Here is a 24300-nt window from a genome sequence, read left to right as displayed (position 1 = left end):
ATGTTTTCTTAAACACTTTTAAAATAAAACCTGTTAGTGGCACGCCATCCCTTTATATATGTTGTTTGGCACATAGATGTTTATATATTTAAAACAGTTGTCATACTCCTGGCTCCAAAGAAGTTTACTGAATTTCCCAATAAAGTTAATGAAATGTACTCATTATGGCGTACTCTGTTAAGTTTAGAAAACTTCAGCTTCCTCTGAGGTACATGTGACATAATAAAAAGTTCATTTTTTCCCCTCAAAATAATTCAACTAGTGTTATCTGTGTGAAACTACAAGTTTTTAATGAAAAAAAAAAAAACTCAAAGTATGCCACAGTGTCTATATTCATCTGAAGAGTACAAAGATGAAGTTCTGAAAAAAAAAGGGTCTTAACACTATAGAAAAAAATGTGGTTCTCAAATTGTTCAAAGAAAACATTAAAAAAAGTAATGTTGCACACACTGAAACAGAGCAATTTGTCAGAAATAATAAATTATAAATACAGTAGTCCAAATATTGTTTCTTTTTCAGCATTAGTTTTGCTAAACAAGTTAAATTCAAAACATTAGATCTGTTATATTCTTTCAAAGAACTATAGAAATGGAAGCTTTCATAGAAATCGAAAACAATGATACCATCTTGTGATCTTTACACAGAATACACTAGATCCTGGCCATTTTAGATTTATAACATATTTTGGTTAATACATTAGATTCAGCGCATTAATATGCCTTTCTGTTTGGGAAAATTAGATGTGATTTATAACCTTGCAGTTCACCCAAATGTTCCTTACTTCTAGGACTTGCTTGATTCTCTGCAGGGGGTTCTATCAGATTCATAATTAAAATGATGAAAACTAAATAACTTCTTTTGGACTGAAAAAAGTTTTGTTTTTAAATAAAATAAAGTGCTTTTAAATTCAAATATTTCTTGCTCTAAACAAAACTGAAACATACTTAAATGTGAAATCTCTATATCTTGACACACATATTTTAACAGAAAAAAAATCAGTATTGGGCCATTAATGTCCTTCAAGAGTTCAAACTGGATCTAAACTGGATTTCGCACTATCATCGTGCTCATGTTTGTACATGAAGGTTAACAGAAAGAGGGCAACATCCAAGGATGACCAGTAGGCAGTATGCGACGTGACAGCTGACCAGTAGCGGCTCTCCACGAGTCCTTCTCTGAGTTCAAAGTCAATTCTGTGATCCAGTTCCACTAATGAAAGAAAAAACAAGAAATCAAACAAATGAATAAATATTACAATGAGATAGGTTCTATATAGACTTAACCAGAATTTAGGATAAAAATTTAGCTAATAGAAGTGACTCAATGATAGATTTGTATATATATTTTAAAGTGACTTTCCAGTCTAATTGTATGGGAAAACACTCAAAAGAACCTTATTACCTTGGGATTCTATTTGGTGAGTCCTTTCTTTGTATGCCCAGGTTAATATGGAATAATAATGGAACAAAACAAAAAAAATCACCTGGCATCACAGAGCATGTTTGGGGTAAAGAAACTAGGCTCAAATGCTGACTTTTCCATTTAAAATTTGTGCCTAATCTGCAAAATAAGGAAAGCAGCCCTGCTGCAGAATTTTGGACCAGACTTACATGCAATAATGCCTGTGGGAGTGCAACAGGTCACAAAGGCCCCTTCACTGGGGAGGCCCTACACCCCAACTGGCTCTGTGGGGATACGCTAGTTCCACAGTGTTTTCTTCCCAACTTGGCTGGGTTCCTCCAAGGCAGCCTCGATTCTGTCCAGTCAGCAGGGCCTAACATGTGCCTGGAACATACACATGCTCAATAAATATCTGCTGTGGCTGGGAAAGTTAAACTGGCAGGAAGAGTGCTGATCCTTGAGAGGAAGGCTTTAATTTATAACACTGCTGTACTCAATTCAGTGAATAAAATAAAATATTTTCTAAAATCCACAGAAGTCCTTGCAATACTGGTTAGAGAAAAGTCACCTTAACAAATCAAGGCTACAGGAGAATTTCAATCGATTCATTTAATAGATCCTTAGAGAAAAACACTTAGAAAAATGTTTTGATCTTCAGGAACTAACTCCTTTAAAATTGTCAGGGAGCCATAGTCAGTATTTTGAAGGGTCCATCTTCAAAACAGAAAACACCCAAATCACTACTATTGACACTCAACGGCTGTTCTTTGTCCAGAATGCTAGAGGATGTGAAAAGTAAAAACTGGCAAAAATTTAGGAGGTTGGAGAAAAAGGTGGGTTTTGTGTTACACTGGGAATTTGGTAATTGCATGGAGGAAACCATATCACTCTAGAGAATAATTTCATATAAATGTTTAGCTAATATTTTCTAAAAAAATTTTTTTAAATTGATTTTGAGAGAGAGGAAGAGGGAGGGAGAGAGGGGGAGGGAGGGAGGGAGAGAAAACCCCCATCAATTTATTGTCCCACTTATTTATGCATTCATTGGTTGATTCTTGTATGTGCCCTGACTGGGGATTGAACCTGCAACCTTGTCTATGGGGACGCCAAGATAGCTCTAACCAACTGAGCTATCTCGCCAGGCCTACAGTTGTTACTTTTCCATTCAAATGTTCTTTTCTGACAAGAAATGTCCATGGATCGATCTAAAGTGAAGGTTTACACTTCAGCAGGATAAAATACCAATTAGGTTATGAAATCATTTGTAAGTTATACTGACATAGGCTTTTTATAAGGTTTTAAAAAACTGTTATTTTCCTCATTTAAATTATAATAAGCTAATCCATAAGTCAGAAACAGTTGAAATCCGCATGTGGAGCTGTGGAGAAGTAATGTCTACATCTTTTATCTTCTGTATTCCATGGGACATTTGTGTTAGATTTGTAGGTACATTCTGGTACAACAGACAGGAAGAGGACAAGAGAGGAAACTGGAATTCTCAGCATGAAGAGGAAGAGTCAAGGTGAAGTTAGTTATAAAGAAAAAGGGAAACACGGAGAAACAGAAAAGATGGGAAACCTATGCGTTAATATTGGTGACGACCACTAAATAATTTCTAAGAATTCCCTTTCAAATGCCACTGTAGAATGTCTTACTAGTTCAGCAGTCTTTAGTTGAATTGTTGTTTTAAAGTAAAAAAACGTGAGATTCTTCTTGTTATGACAAGTGTTATTTGGCTTTGCTTTATGTACCTAAAATTTATTTTTAATATGCTATTACTGTCGTGCAATACTGCCTTTCACATACTAGACCTTGAAATGCCTAATCTAATCGTCTCCCTATTATATATGTGTTAACTGACTGGCCCTCCCTATCCATTCTATTTATCTTAGTTGGTCCCTATCAAATGGGATCTAGGTAGCCAGCCTGTATCTGATGAAACTATTTTAGTCTCTCACCTTCCTTAAACAGTTTACCCCAGGCAGTCTGGCTGCTGGTGTGGTTAACCTCACACTTGTGTTGACTCTGCAGGCGGATGGATAGAATTAGATGGGCCTATACCTCCTCTTCTCTCCCCTGTGTATACAGATTTCCCAAGGGGCTGAGGTTCCACAGGACAGCGCCATTCTCTACGTATGTGCTGTGAGATGTGCTCTTGGCCAAAGTGGGCCCAAATCGACATGGAGTTCCCTGGAACCTACTTTCTTACTATTACCATATAAAGAATGGTAGCATCACACAGGCTGGTAGTTTCTGTGCAGTTTCTCTCGCTGAGTTAGGTCAGAGAGAAAGGACAGAGAGCCAGCACTTTGCCCTTCTTTCTCTTTCTTCAGTGCCCAAGTACTAGAACCTTTCTATTCACAAAGAATGAGATTCCCAAACTGCTGAAACTGAGGAAGTAAAACTGAGGAAAAAATGGGGCTTTTAACAATCATTAGCAGTTTGCTTATACATTTTAAAACATGGATTATTTTCTTTCCTAGGGAGTCATGCCTATAAGCCTATTTCCCTGCCTATTCCCCCCCCAAAATGTCTGCAATCCACACTGTGTGAAGATGAAGGGTCCTCAGTACTGTGTTTCATCAAAGAATTCAATCCCTCTGTGCACTAAACTTGTCAACGTGGATACGGTATTAAAAAATAACATGTGAATAGAAAACAAGCATCTTAGTATCATAATGTGTACTAACCAAACAGGTTACTACTATTTAAAGGAAGCATCTTAACTTCTCCAGAGAAAAATTTTTAGAAACTTAATACATCTTAAAAGTTATCTGATTTGTAAGTAATAATTATGGTCATAATTGCATTAGTTTTGGCTCCAGGTAGACACCAAGAAAAATAAAGTACCAGTAAAGAAAATTGTGTTTCCAAATGACTGGGGAAAGATTCATTTGTAACAAAGAAGATCATGCTCAGAGTTCTTGTATTTAGGAATATTCTCTAACCCTCCCTTACTTGAGAAAACTAACAAAAACTCTAAAGTGAGTTTTATAATCAGTTGTCATTTCTGCCAAAAAAGTTTCCCAACACTCACCTACCCTGAAAGTTATTTAAATACCTAAATTTGACAACAGATGGCCTATGTGGGCAAATATAGGTACTCTGGGTAAATCTTGAATACAAAGAACCTGCAGGAGATGGCCAGATTTGTTGGACTCTCTACAGTCTGGTTTAAGAAACTTTTCTAGTCATATTCAGAACTACTCCCTTTCACTCATCCTTGGTACTTCTCAAGAAAACAGACTTACGGTTCCTTACACACTCCATGCTTCCCACCTCTGAGCTTTTGCTTACGCAGTTTCTTGTCCCTGCAATGTTTTTCATCTTTGCATGTCTAAATTCTACTTCCACGAAGCCTTTTTTAATTTCTCCAGATGAAATCATTTCCTCACTCCTTAGAACTGACGAAGTCCTTTACCTGTACCTCTGTTGTGTGGCTCATCATATTCTACCACATATTATAATTATTTATGTAGTTATCTACCTTTCCTACTAAAGTATATGCTCTCTGGAAAATACTTAATTTCCACAGCAGCATTTAATATCTTTATGGGTGGCACTTAAGTCTGTTTCATCCTGGTATCTTTTCTAGTGACTACCTTGGCATCTCAGCTCATGGTAAACATTTAATAAATAGTTGAAGAATGAATATAAACACGGGAAGAGAAAATAGAAACCATATACATATTACCAACTGAATCAGTTTGGTGTGGTTATGATTAGTGGTCTAAAGGCTATGTAGTTGGGATGGCTTTAAGACAGTGGATATAAGGGCTGCTTGAATGCAGGGCAAATGTATGAGTGGACTAATTTTCCTTTCTCCAACTAAATATGCACAAATCGAATTATTTCTTTATGGAAGTAACTAACAATTACATGAGCAGAAACCAGAGTGAGCACTTTAAGCTCATTTCTTGAGGGGAACTCACTGAGTTAGATCAACACAAACTGTGGCTAGGGAGAAAAAACAAAAACCCAAATCAGCTTGTTATACTAAGCAGTTTGAAACCTGTATCAAGTAAGAGTTGTTTTGAAAACAGAAAAAAGGAAAAGAAAAATATATTAAAGTTAGCAATTAAATACAGAAATTGTAAATTTAGATATGGTTAACCTATTCAAAGAAAAACCTGTAACATATCTTTTGTTAAAGACAAAATCCACTATTTTTTAAAAAAATGGAAAAACTAGGGAGTTGTAGAAAAGGAATTAGAATTGATAAAAAAATAATTCACACTGCTAAGATTAATTCTTCGTGATATTTAGAATCTGTTGAAAGTTGAGACTGAAAACATCTCTTGCATCCAATAATACTTAATTTTTTAAAGCAAACCTACCCCTCTAAAGAATATTAAATATAGGGTATCCCCCCAAAATGTATATATACATTTTGAATAATTATAAAGGCAGTGTTTATTAAAATACATTTCACTTTCAAAATTGAGCTATCAGCTGTTCAAGTGTGTATACATGTTTTAGGGACACCCTGTATTTGTACTGAAACCAGCTATTAGGTATGGCACACTACAGCCCTAAGTAGTAGTGTTACTGATATTGGAAATAACTAGAAATGATTAAATCCTTTACACTGTGAAACCTTTTATACCTAGTGTAGTACATGAGAAGTATAGTGAACCTCTTTGAAGCCTTTAGGACAATAGAGAAGAAAAAATGGCTTATGCTTTTCTCCCTTCTCTAAAAAGTTCCTTCTTTGTAGGGGTTCATAGCAGTATCATATATTTTAGCACATAAGTCATCAGTCAACAGTTGGGTTTCAGGATCATTACCATTTAAGATTAGAAAATACAGAAAGAAAGTACATATAGAATAGTCTATAGGCTGATTTCATAGAAGAATTGATCTGATGTTTCAATGAGCAGAAGGACTCTCTAAGTAGATCATTTGCATAGTATTTTGGATGCTATTCCTGACATATACCATACCGAGGGTATTATCTTTATTCTGCATTACATTTCCCGGAAAAAGAAGATGTGGGAGATTAAAGAACGACTCCTGAAGTCTGAAATCTGTGAAAAAAAAAACATAAGATGCTGTAAAGTGTTGGCTAATAGTTACAAATGGCCTTCAATGATGCAGTGGCCAAAAGTAGAACAATACTCCCAAATAAGCTGATTGAACCTAGCACACATAAAGAAGCACACAGCTTGATTTCTGTGAGGAGCTCTTTCATGGAAAATGTAAGCTTAATTAATTTTGAAGTATAATGTTATAATCTGTTAACACCCAGATATCTCCAAAACATATATATAGTTCATTTAAGTTCTGATCTAGAAGCAAAACAATGCTAAAAGAAACAGATCTTTCCTGTTCATGTTATGAACACAGAGGAGCATAAGAAATGAAATAGTAAAACCACTGGAAATGAGTCTAGACTTTTTATAAAGAAATGAAGAATAGTTAGTGGCATCAACCTGATGACCACTGACAGCACTCGCTCTTCAAAGAGAGAAACCTGGATTGATCATGAATTCAAAGTCTGTGTCTATCTTACCCTCAAAGAAAGAGAATCAGAGTTGGTAGCTTCAGAATATAGGTTATGGAGAAGAACTGAGGTAATCAAGGTGAGCAGAAAGAAGGAAAGCAGCCAGAATTACCTAATTACAACATCCATATTCCAAAGACTTAAGGAAGTTTTATGATTTGCAAGAGATAGCCAAAATAGTAATTAAGGCTTAAGAAATTTGTTTAAATCAGGATTACACAGAAGAGCATATCATTGAAGCAAGTCCAAGAATTAGTAAGGCAAATCTCGAAGATCTGATTTAAAAGGCAGAATTCTACTATAGTAGTAGTCACCCAATTTTAACAGTTACATCTGTATCTAGAGATGGATATAGGTAGCCAAGATTCATGATTAGCTCAGATTCAGTTGAGTGTACAGATGACAAGAAATTTACCATGAGGACCAACAAAGAATTTATATGTAAGAATGAGAGCAAATGTATTTTGTTAAGCTATCAAAATATAATGATGCAATACAGCTAAAGCATCTCTACTCACTGTTGTCCTAAACAAATAGCTTTCTCTCTTATCGTTTTGAAATTACTGTGTTAAGTAGTTAACAAAACAAAACAGCACTACAAAACAGTTTTCCTCCCTCACATCCTACATCTGCGTCATTACCTTTCTCCCAGGCTACCCATGCAGCTCTTTTTGTTCTCTTGTTCATGCCACTACTTGCTAGCATCTTTGCTGTGCATTGACATTACAAGGAACTGTGACTTTTAACCTACCATCTTACAAAATTCTTTGAAACTGTTTTTCCTCAGAAGTTTAGTTTTCTTTTGACATCTGCATGTTACAACAGAATTTTATATTTTCACAACCACAATCCTGATATTAAGTAGAAGTGAGTGCTTCAGTCAGCAATAGTATAGGAACTCTTATAAAAAGGTATGAAATTTGTACAAATATCAAAGTCTAAAATCAATTTCCTAGGCAGTGTTCAAAAGGCTTGCAATTATAAAATTTTCAGTACTCAGAATCTGACAAAGATAAGTTAAAAAACTGCTACTAGTCTAAATAGAAATGTCCAGTATGATTAATACTGGGGTGGAGTTGGCTGTGGAGGAAGATCCAGTCTCTAGGGCTGTTGCAACTGAACTTCCTAAGTAAGTTTTATGGATGGTGATGAATGCAGGTCACTTTAACATTTAGAGCAGCAGACCCAGTAAGAAAACAAGTCTTTAAGTATCTGATATAATGTTTAAAAATTTTTAGAGAAAGAAAAGTTTTCCTCTTCCCATAGTTACAGAAAGGAAGTAGCTAGTTTCAGAACCTACATTTCCTTATATAAGCTAATGGAAAAATAGGACTTGACTTTTTAGTCCTACTTTACTGGACACTTAAAAGTGAGGGTCAAGTTTAGACCCTTGGAAGTAAATATATACTAAGTGTATTAGTGTTTCACAACAATTCAGGATTTTAAATCTTATAAGTCCACTGGAAAAAATTAAATAGTGTCATTCTAATGCCAAATCCAGCATCATAACTATCCATTCATTCCCTCATTTCTTGAGTACCTGCTTTGTACTAGGTGGCTGGGATCGTGCTGTGGATCCAGTACTAAGAGAAGCATTGAAGGTTTTATAATTAGGTTGGATAAAAGGAACAGTGGAATTAGCAGCAGAATGTCTTTGACGTAGCAGTTTTTAAAAGGTATCAAGAGTAGATACAGCATAGGTGTGATGCAACTACATGAATTTTTAAGACTGAGAAAACCATATTTTAAATCTACTTAATAAAAACCAGGGGGGATGCTTACCTCAAAGAGATTTGTTTTATGCTTGATGCTTAAGACCCCTGTGCCACAAAGCCCTGATTATTAATTTAGCAATGCAGAGAGTAAACCCACATTTATCTGGGATTAGTCTTAAAAATATAAGCAGCAGAAAAACATTTTTTCTTTAAAAGCTTTAGATTTTAGAGTTAACGGCTAGTGTTAATATCTTAATCCTCTCTGCTCCCCTCAATCTGAAAAAAGATATAGTATAGACTTAAGGAAAGAACAGTATGAACTAACATGCAGAATCAAGAAAGCCAGAACTGCTGTGTGGAAGGGTCTGTGTTGCCACAGTGGTGGTAGAAGGCGGGACAACTGGCTTCTTTTCATCTTCCATTGAATCTTTTGATGTCTCAGATGGCTGTGATGTAGATGAACGTCCAAATCTTGAGAACAACATTCCTCCAAGTCCCTTTCCAATGCTAGCAGCCCCTGCATTTCACAAAATAGGGCAGTCATTCTGCTGAATTACACCACATAGCAAGCTACAGAGCACCACCCATAATTACAGCCAATTGGCAGAGGGACCAAGCCCTAGTCATGTTTTTCCAGTGTGGAAACATAAAAAAGTTACAATTTATATTTTAGGTTTCTAAGTAAAAATGGTATTGAACAGAATGACAAGTGTACAAACTCTAGGAATATAGCTTACAAAGAAATAAAGATTCTATTTTATTCATGTGATCATTATTTATTAAAGACTTTGGTAAGATTAAAAACTTTAAGAACCATGCCAATGACATGGGCATTTATTTACTGTTGATATCCTCAATACTGAAGTTAAGTAGATATGTTACAAAAAGTTATCAATAAACAATCTGTATGATGAGGTGACGTAACAATTAAACCAGCATGTGAAGCCTATTTATAGTGCCACCTTGTGGCATTTTATATTAAGGCAACTTGTAATCAAAAGCAATGGACAAATTCAAGTGGCACATAACTGAGCTCCAGCGCTATGCCGAACATTGTGGCTGGTACTGGAGAGCATTCAGAGACAAATTAAATATCCTTGTTGCCCTCAGGAAGGACACAGTTGAGGGACATGGATCAGAGAACTAGATGGCTGGGGCACCCTTAGAACTCAAGTACCTCTTCATTGCACAGATGAGGAAGCATTAAAATTTATGCGACTTATCCAAGATCTCACAGGAAGTGGTAGGGCCGAATTAAAATGAGGGACTTGATTCCCAGTCCTTTGCTTGTGCATCCAGCTATCTCATAATCTAAAACTACAGGATCTGATCTAATTAAAGAACTTCAGGGCTTTTGGCTCTCAACTATGAACAGTGAGAGAGTAGTTCATTCTAAACATGGGGATTAACTGTTGGTTTGTAATACATAGAATATTTCCAAATACCCCAAATTTAATGCCTGGATAAAAAGTACTTACAGTCATGATAAGGGATACTGATGAGAAATTACCTAGTATGCTTGCTTTGCCTATATTTGTTATAGATTCTCCATAGTGTCGGCGAGACAAGACTGGTGAGGTCACAGGGCTTGGTATTGTTGAAATTCCTTCATTCTCTGAAACTGAGGTAGGTTCTTTGGATGGGTGGAGAAAGCTCGGCTTCATATGCTCATAAGGTAGAGGATTGGAAGTATTATACCAGTGGATCTGGACAGGTGAAATGTTGCTGTAGTGTTTCAGTATTAACGGTTCTAATCTATAAGCCTTGATTAAAAAAAAAATTCAAAGAAACACAACATGAAGGCTCAGATTTTAGTAAACTCTGTTTATTCTTATTCCATTGCATGCTCAGCAGGCCTTTGGGAGTTTTAAAAAACCTGATATTTCTAACATGTATTCCTATTTGTTCACTCTTAATAATATGTAGTTGGTCTAATATTTCCTTAATGATGGGACTATGAAAAAAATAATTAGAGTTAGTCTAGGCTAACAGTACCCATTAATTAGTCTTTCAGAGAAATAAATTGGTACCATCTAACATTTATATTTGTCTCACAAACAAAGCTGATGCAGTAAAGAGTAAACTGGAACACAACAAATAAGGTCAATTATTATCTTAGAAGCACTTAGTAAACTCTACTTTCAAATAGATTAACACAGTAACACACAAATCAGATGCCAATAGAAGACTGTCTAATGTGAAGTGGAGATGATACAGCAGAAATGGCAATGGATCTGGTGTCACATTCTAGCCTGTCACGTATGACCTGCATGACACCAAGTCACAAGGTCTCAGAGCCCTGTTTCCTGAGCTGTAGAAAGGAGATAACACTTCCTACCTCACAAGGATGTTGGAAAGAACAGATAACATTTGTAAAAACTGCCTAGCACAATTCTGACATAAACATTAAAAAAGCAATACTTTAAAAAAATCAAAAATTATAAAATGAAATATAAAAATAATTTATATTAATGAAATGAGTTTGGAACACTCCTTTATAATATAGCAAACTTTAACATCACACAAAGGACACTGAAAGCTCAGAGTTCGCCTATGAACTCAAGTTCACTCTCAAGTAATAAAAAGAATGAGTAAAATGAATATATATTAATGAAATACTGAACATCTAGCTAGACATTTCCACATATATAACACTTAATCCTAACAACCCTATGAGGTATTATCATCTGCATCATATAGAGAAGGATCAGTTTCTGAAGTGACTTGGCCAAGACTGGGCAGTCTGTATTTAAATCTTATATTAAATGCCAGTTCAGTTAAATTTATTTCTTAAATATAGCAGTTTTGATTCTTTATTATATGGGAAAATTTCTGAAATTCTAGTGTTTAGTTGATGTTATATTTATTTGGTACTAGCTAACAATCTTTTAAAAGACTTTACACAATTATATAAAGCCATTTTTCAGAATGCTATTTAAAATAGTTTGTTTTAAATTTAGTTATATCTAGCCTTGTCCCCCAAAGGATTTAAGGAAGCATTTTTTTTCCATCTGAAAAATGATGTATTAAACTGTTAACCTGTAATCTTGGAGTGTTTATATTAAAAAATTATTTACAATATAAACATAATAGAACATGTAAAGAAACAAAATTTTATAATTCCACCAGGCTAAAACAAACTCTTCCACTTTTTCATGTTTCATACATAATATTTAAATATTTTCATTTCTAAGGTGATCTACCAAACACATTTCACTAATATAGCATGCTTTAGAGAACAAGTAGTTAAACTGGGATTCTTAAAATTTATGATTGCTAAGTTATTGGTGTTATAACTGGTTATGGTTTGAAAGTATGGAAGACTCCTGTCCCTTATATTAATTATCAAGAAATATTTTTACATTATACATACTGTAACATAAACAGGTCATCTCTAAGGTATTTTACTTCCTGAGTCCTACATCATCCAAAACACAAATATCTTAAAAATATGAACCTATGCAAATATAATCAGATAAATGAATGCCTTCTCATTAATTCAGTGGTACCTTGTAAGATTTCTTACAGATTCTTTTAGGAACAATTTAATATTGAGAGAAAAATGTCTATATGTGCAACTCACCACTGGATCTGTCGGATGAAAAATATTTAGTAACCGGTTACAAATCTCTCTGGGCAAAATATGGTCTTGACTGCCAGTGTTCCCTGGGCGAATGCCACGCAATGCCAAAAATACTGCTAGTGGGGATCCCATGCAGAAGAAATTCTCAACCTAAAATAATAAAGTCATTGAAAAATTTAAAAATGGTGAAGTGTTTTTCAACAGAATTTGGGCACAATATAACATATGGTAAAATACAAATAATAAAATTATCTCCAAATATGTGTCTTTTTCTATAAGTTTTGTCAAGATGGCATCTGCATTATTTGTCAACTATATGCCAATCATTAATTATTCTACACAATCTATTTCTGGGAACAACTTCAAATATAATAGAAAATGAAGACTGAGAAGAGAAGGACAAGGAGAAGAAAGGTAACTTCGTTGTGTTTCTACACATTAATCAAAGATTAAGCTGCTATTTGTGTGAAGTAATATACTTGGTTCTATGGAGTCTATAAAGACGAGTAAGGCAGAGCTGCTGCATGCAGAGTTCACAGTCTTGTGTGAAAGGCAGAATAAAATAAGTGCATAGGGCAGGGAAAGTATGCTGTAAGACAGTGATTTTCAACCATTTTCATCTCCTGGCACACAAACTAATCACTAAAATTCTGTGGCACACCAAAAATATATTTTTTGTCGATCTGACACACACAAAAAAGATATAATTCTAATTCACTCACACTGGGTGGCTACTGTTGTGTTGGCTGTTGTCGTTTTTACAATTTAAGAGAAAAGAGGTCAATGCCCCTGACTAAACAGTCAGGTATGGCATGTTTTAAAAATTCTTTCGGCACACTGGTTGAAAATCGCTGTTTATAAGAGAACAGAGAAAGGAATAATTCATTCCAACTCCGAGGGCTTTACAAAGGAGGAAGCATTTGCATGGGCCAAGAGAGGTGAAAAGGATTTCCACGGATGGGGCTGGTACACTGGGGCTGGAAAAGGAGTACTCCAAACTCGTCAGTTTGGAGCCACATGAACTGAAGCAGAGGCGGGAAAGAACCTGGCTTAATTAGAGAACAGAAATAGTCTGACATGGCTGAAAAACTGGGTGTGGGGGAAAATGTAGCTTGGAGTGAGAGAGTGTTACAGAATCTTGGCTGTCTGACTAAGAAAGCTGGACTTAATTTATTTTATAGGTAGTGAAGGAGAATAGGATTTGATCTACGTTTCAAAAGGTTAGTAAACTTGGTAGTAGCTTGCGGGTAAACAGGAAAGCTGAGAGGCTGGTTCCTTGGAGACAAGGTAGGAAACTACTGAAACAGTTTAGGCAAAAGATAATCTGAAGCCAAGCAGGACTAGCCGTCCCATTCAGAAATGAAATGAAAATATGAGAGGTCAGGTAGAATCAACATGAATGAATGGAGACGGGGGATGAGAAATGAGTCAGAGGCAATTCATAAGATTTGGTTCTGGCTGAGTGGGAGGCTAGTGGTTCCATTACTTGTAACAGGAAACTCTTAAGTAAATTCTATTTTTGTTCATAATAAGTTTGGGGTATCTGTAACATACGTAACAGGGAGCTGAAAATTTAGGACAAGAGATATAGAATTGGATATGTCACCATCCAAGCCTAAGTGTTAGTTACCGTTATAGAAGTGACGTGTAAAATCAAGAGAATGGGTAAGATTGCTTAGTAAGTGCACAGAATAAAATGGCTTTAGGTAGAACTATGGGGAATGTCTACATTTGATTAGCAGGCAGAGGAAAAACTACAAAAGGGAGAGTGAAAGGAGAAAGAGAACCAGGGAAATGGTATCATGGAAGCCAAGGGAGGAGAGGGCTTCAAGAAAAGCAGGGTGGTCAGGGCACATACAAGAGTCAGCCAAAGAATGCATGAATAAGTGGGACAACAAATCAATTCTCTCTCCCTCAAATCAATAAAATAAAATAAAAAAATAGAAGACTTTATATTTTCTACCATATCAATTCTATGTATTTGACACTGATTACAAGTAATAATTGTGGTAGAGATAGAACGCAAATTCCAGGTGGGGATGATTCCAAAGACCATATTTTTATGGCCTTTAAATGTATGATATAACTTTACTTATGGCTTTTAAATGTATAAGTTTAAAAAGAACATTCACAAGTCGTGAAGATAGGTTCTATAAGAAAATTCGTAATGTTTTATTTTATATATTTTTCAATTCCAATTTACATTCAATATTATTTTGTATTAGTTTCAGATGTACAGCATATTGATTAGACAATCGTATACTTTACAAAGTGTTCCCCCCAATTCTTACTATTTAAAAAAAATTCTGCATCTTTCCATTACTTACCCTATATGTTAAGTTCCTGTGATTTAAAAAACACAAAGATCTTAGGAAGAGATAATATAGTACACTAGATACCGGCATACATTCAACAGAAGAAGTATTAGGAAACGCATGCCATACTCCATTTAATATTACAAACAAATTATTTTTCACCCATAGGCTATGTTCTTTTCAACAGTCAGGTGAATGTTGACATCTCTCTGTCACTTTTATTCTTCTAAACCACTGCTTTTGACAGCTCTGTTCTAATGCTCAAAAACCCTAAAAAAGTTCCCATTGCCCACATCCAATATAAGTTCTTTATTTCTAGCTCTTCCTGCTCTTTCACAGCCCCGAGTCCTGTACATTCCAGCCAAACTGGTTTGCTCACCCTGCTCCAAACTAACCATGTGTATCCCATCTTGTGCTTTGGTTATAGACTTTTCATTGACTGAAATGCAAGCTTTCCATCCCCAGAATCATCAGTGCCACTTCCACATTTTCCTTACCACCTACAAATAGCTGGTCACCAAGGTTTGTTAATTCTAAATACTAAATATTTCCCAGATCTGTCTCTATTTTCCCCCCACTACTTGAAATTATTTTGTGTTTCCTGGAGGTACTATAAAGCTATATCCCTCCACACCTTTATGTTCTTTCTTTTACAAAGAATAGCATTTTTCCTTTCCTCAACTTGGCAACATTCCAATTTACTGATAACAAGTACAAATGTCATTCCTTTGTAACCCTTTATAGCCAAAATTAAAGCCCCTCTCTCGTACACACATCATTCTGCATACTTCTAATAGCACCAACAACACTGTTATATATCCTAAGGGCTGCAGAATGTCTTATCCATTCTTTTCTTTGTAGAATACAGAAACTAGCAGTGTGCAACACACATATGTTCAATATATATTAATTGGAAAAAACAATAATTTAGATTTAATTTGAATCCTAATGTCATGCTTCAAATGCTGTTTGGAAAAAAGTGAGACAGATAATGAAAATCTCATCAGTCTTTCTTTACCTTAAATTTTAAGGCAGGTGTTTGTATCATAGACGATGCCTTCAATCCATGTAGCCGTTCTTCTATTTCTCTCAGCCTAGGAAACATTATAAAATTATGTACACATTTGTATTTATTTCATAAATATTAGATGCTCACTAGTTCACTAAAGTATAAAGAAGAAATTAAAGACCCATTATTTAATCCCTTAGATTAATCCCTATTGATAATACTTAATAAACGCACCTGCTGTAGTATAGAAAGTCTCTAAAAGTTTATAAAATGATTAGTAAAAGTACCCCAACTCTTCATAATACCTGCTGTTAGTAGCTTTTTTGCTATATTCTTTAGTAAAATGTGGGGCAAATAAAAGCATATGTAGATTTTTATATCTCCTAAAAAAATCACACCAATGCTCACACTATATACATTGTTCTATGCCATTCTTTTTTCTATATTTAATCATGAGTCTTAGAGATCTTTTCACTTGTTTCCTGATCTACTTTTTTGTAACAGCTGTGTAATAGTCCATCACACAAATGAACCACAATTTATTCAACCCTTCTCTTCTAGTGAACATTTGGGTTATTTCGATTTTTTCCCATTACATGTTCCATATCTACTTACATTTAATAAACAATAGAACTAAGGTTAAAAAAAGGGTACAGTTCATTTTATAAGACTGTTGAAAAAAATTTTTTTTGGATTTTGTATCTAAAATGCTGTTCTGAGGCTTGCCAATATGACATTTTCTTTCAAACCTATCAATTATTTTGCCACTGTATACTTTATGTGTCTAGAATCTTACTAAATTTTATTTAGTAAGATTCTAAATAAAATCCTTAAACAACTTCCATAAGACTAAAACAAACCTATGGCTTCCTGAGTAAAAATTTTAGTCAACTAAATTGGTTTTTATATAATGCTAACTATCCAAACGAGTGACTTTTCACTGTTCTATTAAAATCGACTGGATAGTCATTAAGAGGACAAAGAAGAAAGAGCATGTAATTACAGATGAAGATAGGGATGTAGCAAACTAAATGATTGTATCCACAAGGCCACAAGTGATCACATAATTATAAAATCTGTCAAAAATAGATTTGCCAAGAAAAAAAGGGCTTGAAAATTATTTCCAGAACAGTAAGAAAGGTAAGGGCACATCTCTAAGATTAGTAAAACTACAAAGGGTTATAAACTGTTAAATATTTTCAACAGGGATTCTGCACAGTGACTCAGCTGGAATAAGTTTTAGGTTTCACTCCTAATAAATTGTGAAGAATAGATAGAAAGAAAAAGAGGCAGGTGACAAAACTATTTATTTTATGCTATGGGAAAAAGCATATAATTAGCATGAAAACAGTCTCTTCTTGATGGGGCATGTTATCTAATAATCTTTGAACCCTGAACAATGTATTTTTCCTTTATCATGAAAATCTTCAAGTTTTCTCCTAAGAAGTCCAGTAATTCCATGAAGACATTTTCAATTGTTTTAAGAGACTAGGGTATTTTACCGTCGTTTTGTTATGTAGAGTTCATCAAGAAGGTGGCGTTCTTCATAGCTCATCCATCGTTCATCTGGCAACTCTTCTTCCTTCTGCAGCAACTGTTCATAGAGTCGAACTGGATTCCAGCCAGTCATTATGTCGTAAGTGATTACACATCCCAGTGAATGTGACACTATTGAGACTTTACCCCCTTTTTCTTCAAAGTCTGGATTCCGAGAACAGAAAAGGGAATATAATCGATTCAGCTCTTGCTGAAGGCCTTTAACTAGCTGTTTGAAATAAGAGAACATTATCATATTAATCACTGACTACTACGAACTTTATTTCTAAACTCAAACACATTAAGAAAGAAAAACATATATTACTGGCCAAATATACCTAGGTTATTAAAATTAACTCAGGTGCTTCAAAACCTTTCAGGAAATGAAGATATATATTACTATAACCCATATCATCATTAAAGAATAAAGGCAGATATTACCCATACAGATCCTTTCACAGTCCTTAAACCAACTATATATATGAGCCAGCCGTTCCACAGATTAAGAAAAACAGTTCCATGTAGATGCCAGTAAGATTTTCAAAGAGCCCCTGGAAATTACTTCTTCACTGCAACTTACATACAATTCTAAATTTTTGTTCCTTGCAATTTTTAGGCCATATCTGGGTTTATGATAACAGGTATACTAACACAGTATATATGTTATTACACTATGCATTTAGATAAGAATAATGTAATGAAATGTCATTGTACAATTAAAGAAAAAGCTAACATCGATCTACTTGATATTCCAAAATTCCCAAAAGCTGGTAATATAAATATGAGTAAGAAGCTGTTTTATACGGCTGGAAAGCAGAGCTTTTTAAGGTTTAGAGGTTAATAATGTGGGAAGTATCTTAGTCATTTTTCTTTGTAAAACTGTTTTCTTTGAAATTTAGCTCTAACAAACATTGCTGAAATGTGCCATAAAGTCAGAAGAATAAGGTTCTTACTCAGATCCACACTGGGTCCTGGCCTGAGTTTTAAGGTAGTTCTCTATTCTTTGTATTATTGCTGACTACTACAATTAATGGTAAATTTCCTGTCAATTTCTCATTTCAGTATTTCTTATGCCAGCTGTTACTCAACATACAAATATTAGTTGTGTGTTGCTTCCATTTTCAGTCTTATTATTTTGTCTCAAGGACATCTAGACTCCATCAGATTTTACTGAACATTCTCTACCTGCTGACATAAACTGAAAATCATTTGAGCATTCACGCGTAGCAGGATTAGCAGTGACGTGAATGAGGGCATGGTGTTCTCTTTGCTGACATCTGAGCTCTACAAGCTACACTGAGGGTTTGGTTAAAGCTACTGAAACCACGTATTGAGTCTGATGAAATACATTCAGCCAATGAAGGAAGAGAAGGACAAGATGAGCTGGTAGCACGTGGAAGGATGATAAGCTGCCCTTTCTCCAGGGAGGAATGCAAAAATGCTACTTCAATTGGACATTTTAACTTTTTTTCTGAGGAAAAGCAAAAGAATCCCATGCCTTAATGCAATGTTTTTCCAACCTTCAATGTGCATCACAGTCACCTGGAAGGCTTGTTAAATACAGATCACTAGGCTCCACCCCAGAGTTTCTGATTCAGCAGTTCTGGGGGTCACACTTTAGGAAATACTGCTTTAGTGGCAAATGCATATAAAAGCCTTGTAAAATGTGGGTCATAGGTAATTCCAGTCAACATAGTTTCAGGAGTAGGCAGTGTGATATGAAAGTACATGCTCTGTTCAAAGTGAGCTATAATGTAATGTTTTAGTTCCGGTAATATAATGATTTGGCTTTGATAAGAATATCAACTAATTCTTAAAATTTTCCTGATGTACAATCTAAAGGTGTAGAAAAGCTAATGTTTAGATAAAATAAGTTCCTTTAAAAGCTACATTTGTTAATAGCTTTTATTTTTGAAGGCCTGGTTTTAAGACTCATACCATGTAAGTCTAAAACACTAAAGGATACATACTTAAGTACTCTGGCAAAAGGTATCTAATTGGTTTGTTTTTAAAAATATCAACCCCCTCTAAATGCTTTAATAAGTCATCCACTCAGCAGCAAAAGGAAAAATCCACCTCTCTGTTGTATCCAAAGAGTCTACTCTCATTAGATTTTTTCTAATTAGGTTTCCTTTATCCCATCTGATCCAATTACATTCTCCTAGCTAGGATCCCGTTGTGACCAAGCATATTCATTTGGGGTATCTGGATCAAGATTAATGATACATCCTGTACTCTTAATTTTATTAGCTCTACAATATTATCTAATCAAGTCAGCTAACCTCTTACAAAGTAGGCACTGGATGGCCTTTCAAAAGCTTAAGAGTTTCTAAATCTCGTAACCACTGCCTAAAAGTTAAAATTTACGAAGGAAATCAACCCAAAAGGAAAAAGCTCAGCATTTTAAAGAGAAACTCCAAACACATAAAATACGGCTGATGAGTATAATTAACCCTTTGTCTTCCCTGCTTCAGGAAATTTTAATAAGAAAAATTATTTAGATAGTTTTAGTCATATATATATCAATTAAACAATTCTTTCAAAATTACAGTAAGTCTCTTAATTACAACAAAACTCAATTAAACAATTTTCAAATAGCAATGGCAAGATACTGCCATGACAATTTTCTTTATAATTCTTCACTTTTAAAAGCCATTGAAAAGAGAGTTCAGTTGTGTGCAAGAGAGACAGTTCTCTCTGATTTTTCATGCTACTTTAGTTAAGGCTGAATAAGGCATAAGGGCTCTCCAATGATGTTCTGAAAGTCTGATATTAGTTGTTTTAAAAACTAGTCCTCAGGAGGTATGACCTGAGAAGTACTGATTCATACAAAAAACTTTTCCCCTAACGATGGGTTTTCAGTGATTATTTGCACAGTCATGAGTTAGGATCCTCCCATGAGCACCTCAGAATCTCCAGTGAAAAGGGACCTCGGAGGTGATCCAATTTAAACTGCTGTGAAGGGAGGAGTCCCTCCAGTAGTCCCCCTGATAAGCTGCTCAGCATCCACCCCAGTGAGTATCTCTACTCTACAGTGGTCATTTCTACTTAAAATATTTGTTTGTTTTATTGAGATATATAATTCACATATAACATTATATAAGTTTAAGACATACAACACGATTTGATATATGTATATATTGTAAAATGATCAGCACAATAAAGTTTAAAGCCCATCGCCTCACATTATTTACAAACTTTTTTCCCTTGCGATGCTTCTTTTTCAAGGCAGCTTTAGTTATTACAAAGTCCTTCGTTAGTAAACAAATGTGTTCCTTTCCATATTTTCTTTCTTTTTGTTGTTAATCCATACCCGAGGATATTTTTCCATTGATTTTTAGAGAAAGTGGGAGGGAGGGAGGGAGAGAAACATTGATGTAAGAGAGACTCATTGATTGCCTCCGGCACACATCCTGACCGGGCTGGGGATCGAACCTGCAACCCAGGTGCGTGCCCTTGACTGGGAACTGAACTCGATACCCTTTGGTGCATGGGCTGACGCTCTAACTGCTGAACACTGGCCAGGGCCTTTCCATATTTTCTATTCACTGATACTTATTTCACTTTCTACAGTTAAAAAAACAAGTCTATCCATTTTTTAAAAATGGTAGCCCTTGAAATAAAATAAAGACAGATATATACTTAATCAGAAGATGAAAAGCTAAGGACAAGGAAGTACACTGGAAACCATATATACAGAGTGGGGCTAAAGTAGGTTTACAGTTGTTCATATAGAAAATAACACAATAATTAATAAAAAATAATACAAGAATAAACTGCGCTTCGTGTACTCAACAACTGTAAACCTACTTTTGCCCCACCCTGTTTATATGTATATCTTTAGTCCTCATGGCAACCTTTATCTGGCACTTATTTTATGTCCATTTTCTAAGTGAGGAAACTGAGAAAGTTGATCTATGGTCACATAGCTACTTAAGTGTCAGGTTTTGAATCTATTTGACTCCAAAACCTGAGTCAAAGAGGAAAAAGAGGAAGGGGAAAAAGGCTTTCATATGCTTGTCAATCAACCCAACAAGGTTCATCCACCAGGCATGAATGAATCTTGAAGAACTGCGGGCTGTTATTTATCACAACTTCCTTAAGAAAACACATACTGTTGAAAAATAGTTTATTCTAAAATACTGCCTAATACCAATTTTGTACCAGATGGACTTTGATTTATAGAATGAGTTTTCCTTTTTAAAAATAACAATTTTTTGCCCACTTCCAAGTTTTTCTTGTTTTTCACAATGCCTTAGCAATGTTCCCCGAACTTCTCTGATGGTATCACCTGGGAAACTGTTCAAAACACAAACCAAATACACAGGCATGCCCTGGTCAGTGTGCTCAGTGGTTAGAGTGTCAGCCCTCGGACCGAAGGGTCATGGGTTCGATTCCTGGTAAAGGGCATGTACCTGGGTTGCAGGTTCGATCCCTGGCCCAGTTGGGGGCGTGTAGGAGGCAACCAATTGTTGTCTCTCTCACATCTCTTTCACATCTCTCTCGCCTCCCTCCCTCTCTCCCCCCCTCACATCTCTCACCTCCCTCCCTCTCTCTCTTTCTCTTCCTCCCTCTCTCCCTCCTCCCCTCCCTTCCCTTCCTTTCTGAAAATCAATGGAAAAAATATCCTCAGGTGAGGATTAACTAAAAAAACAAAACAAAACAAAAAACCCCAAACCAAACAAACACAGGCTCTACCTCAGACCCACTGACTTCCAATCTCCAGGGAAGGGACCTGGGAAACTTTCTGTCATTTTCTTAACTCTCTATTTATTTGAAAATAATTTCAAATTTATAGAATGTTGCAAAATAAAAATAGTACAATGCTCTTACATGTACCTTTTACCCAAGATTCACCTATTAGCACTTTAGCCTATTTTGGCACTTGTTCTGTTTCTATAACACAGCACGCACACATGCACACACGAACAACTTTTAAAAAAAAACATTTGAGGATATATTACAGATGTCATGATCCTTTACATCTAAATACTTCAGTGTATATTTTCTAAGACTAGGAATATTCTCCCCCATAAACACTGTAGTTATCAACTTCATAAATTTACTTTGATAAAATATTTCATCTAATCGAAAATCCACATTTAAATTTTGTCAGTTGATTTAATACCATCCTTGTAGCATTTTACCCCACCCAGTGCAGAATACAGTGCAGGATTCGATGTTGTACTTAGCTATCATGTCTCTTTAGCCTCCTTTAATCTGGAACATTTTCCAAAGTCATATTTTGTCTTTTATGATTTTGACGTTTTAAAAGAACATAGTGCCATCCTACTTTTTAATTAGAACTTCCTCCTTTTGTGTGTATGTGATGTTTCCTCATGACTGGAATACTGCATAAATGATGCTGTGTCCTGAGTGTCCCTCAGTAACACCCAGTAAAGGTGTCGCCTGAGTTCCCCACTCTATATCTTTTCTCATTTTTTTTTTTTTTTTAAAATATATCTTTATTGATTTCAGAGAGGGGAACGGAGAGGGAGAGAGAGTTAGAAACATCAATGATGAGAGAGTCATTGATCGGCTGCAGCCTGCAACCCGGGCATGTGCCCTGACTGGGAATCGAACCCCGATCACCTGGATCCTAGGTTGATGCTCAACCGCTGAGCCACGCCCAGCTGGGCTCTTTTCTCATTCTTTAATAAGCAGTCTATAAGAATACACATCAAGACCATGCAAACATCATGTTCTCATCAAAATTTTGCCCTCAATTTAGCATCCAAGATGATTCTTGCCCAGTCCTCCCTTATTTGATCCTACCATGATAGCTGCAAATTAAGGATTTTACAACTCCAGCATTCCCTCCACATTTAACTGTAAGCCCTTGGCATTCTACTGTAAGCAAAGGACCTCCCTTTCCCCGTTTGTTTATCTATTTATAATCGATATTAACTTATGAATTTTTCAATGATTTAGAATTCCCTTATTATATTATTCTTGTTAAAATTCTGTATTAAAAGTACTACTAATTCCTTACAATAAGTAATAATTACTTAATTATTTTGTGTTCAAATTGTTCCAGATTTGGCCAGCGGGATCTGCTTTTTCAATCTGACTCCTGACCTTGTAACCTGCCCCTTTATTCTTTTGAGAATTTTTCCTACTTTTTGTCATAACAGGTTGTTTTAGCTTCAACTTGTACCTATCTTGTCCCAGCTCTGGGACCAGCCATTTTTTCCAAGTAACTCTAGTTCTTTCTGGTGGGGAATACTAAGGGAAAAGATCTGGGTTCTAGTTGTGTTCATTAGATTGGGATGTCTGCTTCTTGGACCTTTCAGTGCACAGAATTAGGAAATATATAGATGTGTAAACAATATATACTTAAATACATAAATACACACACATTTTCAAATCATAAATTCACATTAATACCCTAAATTCCAAAGTTCCCCCATGGGGTTCCTTTATGCCTGCATTTTTAATGAGCCCCCCAAGTGATGTTCTAATTAGGGATGTTTGGGAAACATTGCTAAAGATTGCTGATGAATCTCAGCCACAAGTTCTCAGTGCTTTTCCATGAAATTCAACTGAATCAAAAAACTAATTTAAAACAATGGGTGTTCTCTTTCCACTTCCCTCATTCTACTAAATATCTATCTTATTGACACAGAAGCATGGAACAGACTGAGGGATCTCAGAGGGAAGGTGGGGTAAGGGGAACGGGTAGGGAGAGATTAAAGAACTTATATGCTTATATGCACAACTTATGGACACAGACATTGGTATGGGGAAGGCCTGGGGGTGGGGTGGATGTGGGGTAGAGGGGATCAATGGGGGGAAAAAGGGGACATCTGTAATACTTTCAGCAATAAAGATAAATTAAAAAAAAAAAAAAGATATCATGCCCAGCCAGGTGTGGCTCAGTGGTTGAGCATCGACCTAGGATCCAGGAGATTGAGGTACGGTTCCTGGTCAGGGCATATTCCTGGGTTGCGGGCTGGATGCCTAGTCGGGAGCATGCAGGAGGCAGCTGATCAATGACTACTCTTCATCATTGATGTTTCTATCTCTCTCTCCCTCTCCCTTCCTCTCTCTGAAATCAATAAAGAAATATTAAAAAAAAAAATCATTAAACACACACATACACACACATCTTATTTAATTCCATTCTGAGGATAATTATCCTTAAAGATTATAAGAGTAAAATAGAAAGTGACCACTTTCTTAGTCATCATTAGCCAATGGCCAGAGCTTTGAGTCTGCCACTTTTCTCTTTCTAGTTT

At 35.6% G+C, this 24300-nt stretch overlaps 1 protein-coding gene across 4 annotated transcripts in view; it reads right to left on the bottom strand.

Annotated features, from left to right (window-relative positions):
* Positions 1-264: 264 nt before the first annotated feature.
* Positions 265-24300, bottom strand: part of DDHD1 (DDHD domain containing 1) — a 70490-nt gene continuing 46454 nt past the window's right edge. For 2 of the 4 annotated variants that reach the window (XM_087820412.1, XM_016198130.2), the window contains 7 exons: positions 17029-17291; positions 15536-15611; positions 12203-12352; positions 10130-10382; positions 8945-9136; positions 6345-6428; positions 265-1209 (listed from right to left, as the gene is read on the bottom strand). In XM_087820412.1, the coding sequence (XP_087676538.1) occupies positions 1028-1209; positions 6345-6428; positions 8945-9136; positions 10130-10382; positions 12203-12352; positions 15536-15611; positions 17029-17291 (1200 nt within the window). In that variant the 3' untranslated portion in view covers positions 265-1027. The remainder of the gene's footprint in view (positions 1210-6344; positions 6429-8944; positions 9137-10129; positions 10383-12202; positions 12353-15535; positions 15612-17028; positions 17292-24300) is intronic. The other 2 variants (XM_087820406.1, XM_016198127.2) reach the window with 1 other exon arrangement.

Source organism: Miniopterus natalensis, chromosome 1 (genome assembly GCF_054644295.1).
Source record: "Miniopterus natalensis isolate mMinNat1 chromosome 1, mMinNat1.hap1, whole genome shotgun sequence".
Classification (NCBI taxonomy): domain Eukaryota; kingdom Metazoa; phylum Chordata; class Mammalia; order Chiroptera; family Miniopteridae; genus Miniopterus; species Miniopterus natalensis.
The sequence above is the reverse complement of the archived record's forward strand: the minus strand, read 5'-3'. Positions and strand labels throughout refer to the sequence as shown.